General features: G+C 44.1%; 1 protein-coding gene across 4 annotated transcripts in view; it reads right to left on the bottom strand.

Moving 5' to 3' along the window:
• Window positions 1-11,012, bottom strand: part of Rangap1 (Ran GTPase activating protein 1) — a 34,096-nt gene extending 23,084 nt beyond the window's left edge. For 2 of the 4 annotated variants that reach the window (XM_010634472.3, XM_033766202.1), the window contains exons 1-2: window positions 10,675-11,012; window positions 5,251-5,400 (exon numbers count right to left, since the gene is read on the bottom strand). In XM_010634472.3, the coding sequence (XP_010632774.1) occupies window positions 5,251-5,362 (112 nt within the window). In that variant the 5' untranslated portion in view covers window positions 5,363-5,400; window positions 10,675-11,012. The remainder of the gene's footprint in view (window positions 1-5,250; window positions 5,401-10,674) is intronic. The other 2 variants (XM_010634471.3, XM_010634469.3) reach the window with 2 other exon arrangements.
• Between the last annotated feature and the right edge of the window lie 324 nt (window positions 11,013-11,336).

Genomic DNA, 11,336 nt, shown 5'->3' with positions numbered 1-11,336 from the left:
GTGGTTTTTTTTTTTTTTTTTTTTTTTTTTTTTTTTTTTTTTTTGGTACTGGGATTGAACTCGGGTCCTTGTGCTTGCAAGACAGGCCACCAAACCACTGAGCTAAATCCCCAGCCCCCTGCCAGCAATTTATAAGCATCAATCCAGGAACTGCAATAAAACAAAAAAATTGAAAATGAGGAGACACTTAAGCAAAATGCAACTCTAGACCTCCAGCTTACTTACCAAAGGCAACCCCAGAGAACAATGAGGTGAAACCGTTTGAAAGCCACCCACCGAAACTTTCTTAAGTGGTAATAGCATAAGTAACAAAGCAGATGAGAAAAAAAATCAAATCAGAAATAATCTCTCTCAAAAAAGAATGAATCTCTCAGATAATGACAAAGACGGTGACTATAATGAAAGACATGGTTGGGCTGGGGATTTAGCTCAGTGGTTCTGGTGACTGCCTCGCAAGTGCAAGGGCCTGAGTTCGATCCCCAGTATGGGGGGTGCATGGTGACTCCAGCACAGATACATATGAAAAATAAAGAAAGAAAGAAAGAAAGGAGCTTAGGAAAATGATGGAAACCATGAATGTCCAACATAGGAAAGAAATGAAAACCATGAAACAGACTCAAACACACATCTAGGACATTAAAAATTCCACTGAGCGGGCCAGGGATTTAGCTCAGTGGTTCCACCGCCTGCCTGGCAAGCACAAGGACCCGAGTTTGATCCCCAGTACCAAAAAAAAAAAAAAATTTCCACTGAGGGGCAGGGATTTAGCTCAGTGGTTCCACCGCCTGCCTGGCAAGCACAAGGACCCGAGTTTGATCCCCAGTACCAAAAAAAAAAAAAAAATTTCCACTGAGGGGCAGGGATTTAGCTCAGTGCCACTGTGCCTGCCTCACAAGCAAAGGTCCTGAGTTTGATCACTGGTACTGGAAAAACAAACAAACACACATTCTACTGAAAGAATACACAGAGAATGAGTCAATGTGAGGACAAAATATCAGGTTTAGAAGATAAGATTGTAGTTAGTGACTATGAAAAAGAAAAGATTACTTGGGAAGAGGATGTAGCTCAGTGGTGCAGCACCTGCCTGGCAAGCACAAGGTTCTGAGTTTCATCCCTGGTACTTCCAAGAGGGAAGGGAAGGGAGGGGATGAGAGAGGGGGAGGGTAGGGGAAGGAGAGGAAGAAAGAAAGAATTCTGAAAAAGAGTAAGGGACAATGAAAAATCAATCCAACAGCTACTAGATGATCCAAAGAAGAATAACATAAGATTGATGAAAAAGCAGGAGATAACACAAACAACATAAAAAGGCTGTTCACAGAAGTAATGGCAGAAAACATCTCAAGCATGGAAAAAGAATTTGACATATAGACACATTTAGGGAGGCATGTAGAATTCCAAGTAACCATGATTAAAAAAATCTACACTAGGGCTGGGTGGGGATTTAGCTCAGTGGTTCCACTGCTTGCCTTGCAAATGCTAGGACTCAAGATCAATCCCTGGTACCCCCCCGCCAAAAAAAATCAACACTAAGGCATACAATAGTCATGATTCCAGAAATTCAACATAAGACAAAAATATCAAAAGCTATTAGAGAAAAGAAACAAATCACAGCAGAGCTCTCACCATAAACCCTCAAATCAAGGAGAGCTTGAAGTATTTCAAGCCCCGAAAGACAACAACTTCCAACCCAGATTGATGTACCTTAAAAATCTACCTTCCAAAATTGACAAAGACTGCCACCTGCCTTGCAAGCACAAGGACCCAAGTTCAATCCCTAACCCTAACCCTTCAGCCTCAGTTTCCCAATCTGCAAAATGGGGATACAGATAAACTGAGATACTCTTTATATGACACTGAACACCTTGCTGGACACAGTATTCAATAAATGGCATTTAATATCAAATCCATGTTTAGCAAACTGAACGTCTACTTAGAAACACAGAAACAAACAGGGCCAGGGATTTAGCTCAGCAGTGCTACCACCTGTCTCGCAAGTGCAAGGTCCTGAGTTCAATCTCCATTACCAAGCGGGAAAAAAAAAAAAAGAAACACAGGAACAAGGATTCAGCTCAATCTCTGTTATAATCCAGCTCATTATTTTCCAGACATGTGACCTTGGATAAGTGATTTAAGTCTCCTAAATCCCTTTTCCTCATTAAAAACAAACAAACAAAAGAAATGGAATCCATAAAACAGATTCAAACAGATATCCAGGAGATTAAACACTCCATAGAAAGTGTACGCAACAGAACAAAAGAATGCGAAGATACACTCTCAGATATAGAAGATAAGATTGCAGTCAGTGACCATGAAAAGAGAGGTCTCTTAAAAACAGTAAGGGATCATGAGAAATCGATCCAACAACTCCTAGATGATGCAAAGAAGAATAACATAAGACTGATAGGAATACATGAAGTAGCAGGAGAAAATACAAATGACTTAAAAAAGCTGTTTGCAGAATTAATGACAGAAAACTTCCCAAACAGAGGGGAAGAATTTGACATTCTGATAACTGAGGCATATAGGACCCCAACTAGCTACAATAAAAAAAAAGTCTACACCTAGACATATAATAATCAAGATCCCAGAAACCCAACAGAAGAACAAAATACTACAAGCAGTAAGAGAAAAGAAAGAAATCACATATAAAGGAAAGCCCATCAGAATCAAAGCAGACTTTTCAACACAAACCCTTGGGGCAAGGAGAGCATGGAATGAGATATTTCAAGTACCAAAAGAGAACAACCTCCAACCTAGACTGATGTATCCAGCAAAACTCTCTTTCAAAATGGAGGGGGAAATAAGACACTTCCACGACAAAGAACACCTGAGAAACTACGTGAATACCAAACCAGCACTACAAGCAATTCTAAACAAGATCCTAGAAAAAGACAATGAAGGCAACAACACCATGAGGCCCAACAGAGCAAATCAAATAGGCAAGGCAAGAAATTAAAAGGAGAAGGTGAAAAAGTAACAAGAGTCAACAAAAGGCCAAAAACATGTCAATAATAAGTCAGTACATATCAGTTATAACCAGCAAATGTCAATGGCCTCAACTCACCAATCAAGAGAAATAGACTGGCAAAATGGAATAAGAAGCAAAATCCAACAATATGTTGTATACAAGAAACACACCTAGGGCAAAAAGAAGCCCAGAGACTGAAAGTGAAAAGATAGAAAATAATTCTCCATATGACAGGAGCCCAGAAAAAAACAGGGGTAGCAATCTTATTGGCAGACAAAGTAAATTTCAAACCAAAACCAATTCTAGTATTATTGATGTAGGACGGTACTGTATCATACCTCTATGAATGTAAAATATCTTATACCTGCTTTATGATACATAGTAGGGACCGTGCTTTATCAGATCTACATTTAATGATATTACTCTAGAATGTTCTCTTTCCAGATGATGATTAAGAGGCTAATAAAAAAAAATGGTGCCAGGTACCACAACAGCAACAGAACTTTGCTGTTGTCTGGATATTATTCTTTTCTTTGTTTCTTTTTGTTTCGTTTTGTTTCGTTTTGTTTTAATGGAATGTGCTGAATGTCTATAATTTTGTTCAGATGACTGCAGAACCTGGAAAAGCTGTTGCTGCTATCGATGCATTACATACTGCTATTATTAGTCTTTTTATATAAATATAAATATATACACACACACATATATATATATATAAAAATTGAATTTTGGGAAACTTTAACGGTGCTGCCAATTTTGCAAAAAGTCATCCCAATTTACTGTGTTGAGTTGGCATTGTACAGAAATAGACAGCCATATTGGTCTAGAAATGTTAATTTTTTTCATTTTTATTTTTTTTCCATGTATACAGGGGTAACACATCGTACTAAATATGTAAGGTCATATCTACGTGGGTTTGATTACAGAAACTAATAAAGTATTCTCTAAATAATGAAAAAAAAGAATAAGACTACAAGAGCAAGAAGCAATTTAAATATGTTCAGGGACCATTTTCATCTCCAGAATTAAGGTTTATTTTAATGTTTCATCATTGCCTTTTCTCTTTTACTTTCCTTTTTAGTCTTATTTTAGGATTCCCTATTTTTAATGTTCATACAGAGATTTCTTTAACTGAATACCAGTTTCTCTGGTGTGAAAAACTATAATAGTACACAGGATCCTAATGAGATAATTAATGATGTGAAATAGGAAGTAAAGGGCTAAAGGTGTAGGGAAAGTGGGAAGGGTGGGGGAAAGGTAATAAGGGAGAGGAAAAAAATATGAGAAACTGAAAAATGAAAATAAAGTGTTTGTAAATGGGGAGGGGAAGAGGGGGTGAAGGGAGGGCAGGGACAAGGGGAAAAAATGAGAATCAAGACTTATTATGTAAAGGTACAGAATCCCAATGATGAATGTAATTATATTGTATACCTAGACTGTACCAATAAACTCAATAAAAAGAAAAAACAAAAACAAACAAACAAAAAAACACTTCCATCTACCTCTTTGAGGGATGATGAGAGGAACTCATAAATTTCAAAATCCTATGAAACTGTCAGGAATGGACATGACCACACTCCCAGCACCCCAAGGACTCAAGTAGTCTTTGGCCTGGGGGGAGGAAGGTTAAGGCCACCTGTGTACGGTGACAGCCAGGTAAAACCAGACCATTTTCCTGGTTGGGCCCAAACCCTAAGAGGCCTCACCAGAACTACTGCAGTTATCTTTATTTCCAGTCAGCAGGGCACTCAGGGCTGGCCTGTGCCAGCCAAGCCCTGCCCAGGGGTGGAAAGACAGGACCTGTAATTCTGGTTTGCACCCAACAGTCTCCATCCCCCTCCATGGGGCATCTGGTTGCAGGGACCAGAACCCAGAAGCTCCTAAGAGGGCTCAGATTGTTTTAATGCAACTCCACCAGAGCCTCAGCATATTCCAGGTCTCACCTGAGATCATAGGATGAAGGCAGGGGTGGGAAGAGCTGTATCCAAGTCTGCCTCTAAATGTGCCCCTTTGTGACCTCTATCCCCTTCCTGAGAGATAAAGGAGCAGTGAAAAAAGGGTGCCCACTGCCAACATGAAGGCAAATACTTTACCACTGAGCTACAGCCTAATCCTGGGCAAAAGGCCATTAAGCCTCACTGTTAGAAGAATTCCAAAGACATGTGACCTCCTAGAGCTGACAGGACAAATAATTAGAGACAATGTTGCTCAAAGAACCTGTACAACCAGCTGTCACCCTTGCACTTCCTCTCCTCCCTTGCACAACCAGCCCGGGAACTCACCATCTTCAGCAGTGTTCAGTTTGAGGCTCTTGCCCTTGAAACTCAGCTGTCCTCCAGCCACCTGGGTTTTAGCCAGAGTCTCTGCCAGCTTGGCGATGTCTTCAGAGGCCATGGTGCCTACAATGGTGGGCTCTGCTGGAGATCTGCAAACTGAGGAGACCAAAATTACATTAAGAAAGGCAGCTCAAAGAGAGGGCGGGGTATAAGGCAAAAAGTGAGACCAAGATCTGTCATGTAAAGGTACAAGATGCCAATGATGAATGTAACTGTACTGTATACTTAAAAAGTACCAATAAACTCAATAAAAGAAAAAAAAAAGAGAAAGGCATCTCATGGGGCCTCTGGTTGGGAAGGATCAGGATAAGCTATCAGTCACTTCTGGTGCTGGCCTCGCTGACCTTGCCATGGAGAACCCAAGAGCTAAACCACTAGGAGAAATGAAAAAACTATTAGTGAAGAAACGGTTTGAGAGGAGTGGAGGAGGTAGCAAGAAAACAGTGAAATCAGCTTTAGCCCCTGAAGAGTTATAGGCTCACTGTAAGACCTCCCCTGTCAAACTGCCCAGTGGGGACACTCAGCCAAACCATGCCAAATGTCCACTTCCTGGGCCCCCTAATGAGTGGCAGGTCAAGTCTCAGGCTAAAGGCTTCAATGAGTCTGCCCCAAGTATGCACTTACCTGCCTGATCATCTTGGCAGTTCTCTGTTTGAGGGCCCCATTCCTCAAACAGGACAGAAATGGCTAAGGGATCTAGATCATTCATCCCAGAGACTGCCCTGCTGCCCCCATTATCATGACTCTGGGGCTGGGGCCAAAGGCTCAGCTCACTGCACATCTGGTATTATCCCAAGAAACTGGGCAGATGGCCTCTCAGGGGTTCTAGGAGACCAGAAATCTCTACATCACAACAGCCACCATCACAATAGGCGAGGGAATGCAAAAACTCAATTTCTTCAGTGTATTCTCATAACACACTTCTGATGGCAGACGTCTACGAGTTCTTCCCTGAGTACCAAGCAATCAATTCATTCTACAATGAATACCACTGGCATCTTCTAATTCATTGCTGATTCTGACACCATCTACCTGGACAGTGTCACAGCCCACAGGTTGAGGGTTCAATCTTACAAGATTGAGCCCTACTTCCAATGTTAATGCAAGCCTCGGGTTGGTTTACTGCACGTATGACTTGCTACAAACTGGAGCTCCCATAACCCACTCCTTGGGTTCAATTAATTTGCTGAAACAGCTCACTGAATTCAGGGAAACACTGTTGTTTCAGAAAGAGTACTGCAAAGGATACAGAAAGAGTTGGGAGCTTCCACATGCCCCCCCCCACACACCGGGGCTGCAATACCCCAGAACCTACACACATTCAGCTTTCTGGACACTCTCTGAGGGGTTTTAAGGAGGCTTCCTTACACAGATATTATTGCAGACAGTGAAGTTCGAAAACATTTTAAGACAGCTGGGCCCTCAGCATAGAAAACAAGTGAGACACATTCACTAAAGGTTAACACCCACATACTTCCCCTATGGTTGAGCAGCAGTGACTGATATTCTAAAAAGACATCTATCACCTTAACTGGGGGCCAAAACATCCCTAATCATTCACTCTGGGAATCCCTGCATGCTTGCGACCTGACTAGCTTCTCCATTTGATAGCCATTTAATTAGTATCACTTGGGTGACTACACTTGTAATCTTACTGGTTGATCATGGTTTTGTCCCACCTCATGACCACCTTATGATTTTCCAGCAGATCTTATAGTTTTGTCCCGCTTTGTACCCACCCGCCTCACCTCGTGGCTTTGCTCCATGACACCCTTTGAAAAGCAGGGTGGGTGGGCAACCCACTTTCAGGACCACCTTCTGTCTCTGTTAGAAGCTATCGTTCTCTCAATAAATTTTTTTCTGGGCTGGGCTTAGCTCAGTGGCACCACACCTGCCTCTCAAGCAGGTCCTGAGTTCAATCCCTGGTACCAGAAAAAAAAAAAAAATCTAAATTTTTTTTCTACTCTTAACCTCCATTGTTCCTAGAATTCATTCTTCGATTTGAGAGAATGCAAACTCGTGTTTCAGATATCTAGCAGGAGTTATATTTTCCTTTTTTGGATTATTTTGAGTATTTGGATTTCTTGGTGCCCTATATCTATACAATTGGTTAAATCAATGGCTACTGGTGATCAGTTTAACCTTCAGACCTTCTCCAGAGGTTGGAGTACAGGGCTGAAAGTCCTACCCCTCTAATGCTGCCTGAGTCTTTTTTGGTGGCCAGTCCCCGTCCTGAAACCACCTCGGGGTTGCCCACCAGCAACCAATTCATTAGCCTACAAACAGATACATAACTGCAGGGATTTAGGAGTTCAACAGCAAGTAGCTGATGATGTGTCCTATACTGTACAGTGCAGTACAATACTGTACAGTGATACCTCAGGTATCTTTCCAATGACTACAAGTGTGAACTTTCTACTATTCAAACAACAAAGGTCAAAAAATTCTGTTAATCGGCCGGCTTTTCTTGATAGCAAACTGAAATTCAACATGAAAACACCCGCACAGGCTGAGTAACAAGTCACGTCTAGCCTAGGACACACAGGGGTGATGCTTCATCTAAGCACACCGCTCACAACTAGACATGTAGTGCTAATGTGAGTGCACTAAAATATTCACCACTGTGCTTTTTTATGACCCTTATTTGCATAAAATATTGTAACCACAGCTCCAAAGAAGGTTAGTGATAACCAGCAGTAAAGCCAGGAGAGCTGTGTGAACCATGACAGAGCTAAAGAAAGAAATCATTGCAAAATCTGTTAAAGTCCTAGAAAAATGAATTTATGAGTATAATTTTTGGGGCCTCAGAATAAATTATGTGGTTTTCTATTATTTCTTTTGGGAAAAATATATTCAATTCTCAAACTTTTTGGTGTTTGAACATGAATTTGGAACGAATTGAGTTTAACAACCAAGGTATCACTGTATATGTCCCAAAAATATTGCTGCTTCCAGCCTGGAACTCAGCACCTAGCAGAATGGACAATTCCATGACAGATAATGGGGAGACCAAGGAAAAGAGATATGGGAAACAAAGCAAGGGCATGCTATGGAGAGGCATCCTCAGATGGAGTTTTGATAGGCCTTCATCCTCCAGACTTCCTCTGGGCTCAAACAGCCAGCTTGTCACCCCTTCTCCTATTCCTATCAGCTATCACCCTGGTTTTTTTTTGAGACAGGGCAATTGCCATGCAATTCCAGCTGGCCTTGAACTCACTGTGTAGCACTGGTTGGCCTCAAATTCAATAAACCTCCTGCCTCAGCCCCTCAAGGGCTGGGATTACAGGCATGCACCACTACCTGCCTATCGCCCTGGTTTGTCTATGCCTGCATATCCTTATCAGTAAGCTGGTATTATTCTTCTGGGAAAGGCATCTGGCATTCATTGAACAAAACATTTATTAGACTAAATATTACTCTGTATTGGACATTGCTCCAAGTAACAGCAAAATAGCAGTGAATGAGGGCTGGGGATTTAGCTCAGTGGTTCTGTCACCTGCCTCACAAAGGCAAGAACCCAAGTTCAATCCCCGGTCAAAAAAAAAAAAAGCAGTAAATGAAACAAAACTCCTGTCTTCTTGGGCCAGGTGTGGTGGTACACACCTGTGATCCCAGCACTCAGGAGGCTGAGGCAGGAGAACTGCCCTGAGTTCAAGGCCAGCCTGAACTACACAGTGAAACCCTGTATCAAAAGCCACAAAAAAAGTCCTTTCTAGCCGGGCATGGTGGCGCATGCCTGTAATCCCAGCACTCAGGAGGCTGAAGCAGGAGGATCACTGTGAGTTTGAGAGCAGCCTGGGGCTACATAGTGAGTTCCAGGTTAGTCTCAACTACATAGTGAGACCCTGTCTCAAAAACAAACAAACAAACAAACAAACAAAACAAAAAAATTCCCTTCTTCTTGTAGTATATGCTTAAACAAAATATTTATTATGTTATGGCTAGGTTATAGTGTTGCATGTCTATAATCCCAGGACACTGAGTGAGAACTGCAAGTTCTAGCCCAGTGTAGGCAATTTAACAAGCCCTGTTTCAAAAAAGGGATGGGAAGGTCCTGGGTTCGACCCCCCAGTACCAAAAAAAAAAAAATCCAAAAAACAAAAAACAAAAAAAGGGCTAGGGATATGGATGTAGCTTGGTGTGATGGCCTTAAATTGGATCCTCAGTATTATACCACAAAAAAATAAGAGAGAGAGGGAGAAAGAGAGAGCAAGCCTAACTAAGGAGGATTTTTTTTTGGGGGGGGTCACAATTTAAAGTAGAGTAATTAGAAAAGGTACTATCAGCAAAGAATTAAATAAAACCGAAATGTTATCAAATATTGGACCATGCAAACATCTGGGGAAAGATCATTCTACCAAAAGAACAGAATATGCGTCACAAAGGCCATTTTAAGGACCCTAGTTTTCACCCTGAGTGCCAAGGAGAGCTGCTGGGAAACTTCTAGCAAAGGAGATGCATGCTCTGACCTAGTCTAGTCTCCACAGGATCACTAACTACCTGCTGCACAGGGCTTGCCATTTAGGTGCTCAAAGAGTGCAGTGAATTGAATAAAAATTGATCTGGAACCAAATCACCTCTTGCGCTTCTGAGATGGGACAATATGAGGCTAGAAAAAATGGTGATGGGGTCCAGATGCAAATGGGACACAAATTTCTCAGTCTCATGAGATGCAAATCACACATACACACACACACACACACACACACGCACGCACACGCGCAAACATCCTTGCCAATCACTTTTAAGTCTAAGAAGCCAAAACAAAGAGATGCGTTGATTTGTCCAAGGTCATCAAGGAGCCAGCAGCAAAGCAAAAGCAAACGGTTAATACAGGAAGGTCCTCTCCCTCTGGGCGGCAGCGTGGGAGACGTCCTTCGGTGCACCATCGATCTGGCAAAGCGTCAGCACTGACTCACGCAGATCCCGGGGACAACGGTGGCACCCGCCTGGCCCCAGCAGGCGTGGGCCGACAGGGGAGGCGGCGGTGGCGGCGCCACTCATGAGCACGTGAACGAGCAGAGGTAGCGCGGGACAGGGGCGTCGGGCTTCGCCCAGGGTTCCCTGAGGACTCGCACCGCCTCTAGGTGACACCGACGCCTACCAGAGACGCCACTGCCGGCAACTGCGGGAGGGGAGGCGTGGGCGCGTCAAATTCTCTCTTTAGGCCTTAGTTTCCCCACTTCTAAAAGGCCCGGAGACGCCCAGCACCTCGCTCCCCCATGTCCACCCCGCGCTCTGCAGTCGAAGGCGCGCAGGAGAGGACGAGGGGCGCGTTGTGGGGTTCAGCTGCACCACACTCTCCGCCGTCAGTCCCAGCCGCTCCGCCCCCGGCAGGTGACGGGAAGAGGACAGGGACCCCGGCCCTACCGTGAATAGGCGGCGCCGCCGCGCGGGGCGAGCCGAGCGCGCACGTCTGTCGGGCTAGACGGACGCCAATCTAGTCAGGTCAGGTCCGGTCGAGTCGCTGCCCTGGGGTCAGCCGTCCCGGTGCCCAGCCCGCCTGTCTGTCTGTCAGACCGCGCTCCCGGAGTACCTAGTCACTCGCGCCTCCTACACCTGCTCTCTGCACTGTAGCTGATGATGGCGGAGGAGGAGGATTTTGAAAGCCGGCAGTTTCTTTCCTTCGATTTGATTTGTTCAAACCCAAGCCGGCTTTCCTCCGGCCAGCGCGCGGGGCTCATCGGGTAAAGAAGGCCAGTTCTCCCGCGCAGGCGCGGCAGGGTACGGCGAGGCAAACGCCGCGAACTCCCGGTCCCATGGTGCATCGCGGCCGGAGCGCAACGCCTTTCTCTCTCCACCCGGTTGCTCGTCCTTTAGCTCTTTCTTTTTGTTTTTTTTGTACCGGGGATCGAACTTGGGACCTTGCACTTACGAAGCAGGCGGCAGAACCACTAAGCTAAATCCCTGGCCTCTTCTGGCTCTTTCTAGCGGAGACCGGGGCGGGGGGATTTAGCCGGCGCGCTGGAAAACTACGACTTCCGATAGGTCTTGCGCCTGCCCGGCCGCACCCTTCCGGAAAGGTTTACATT

Source organism: Fukomys damarensis, unplaced genomic scaffold (genome assembly GCF_012274545.1).
Source record: "Fukomys damarensis isolate Sample0158 unplaced genomic scaffold, DMR_v1.0_HiC HiC_scaffold_19, whole genome shotgun sequence".
Lineage (NCBI taxonomy): Eukaryota > Metazoa > Chordata > Mammalia > Rodentia > Bathyergidae > Fukomys > Fukomys damarensis.
Note: the sequence above shows the minus strand (reverse complement) of the source record. Positions and strands in the feature narration are given on the sequence as shown.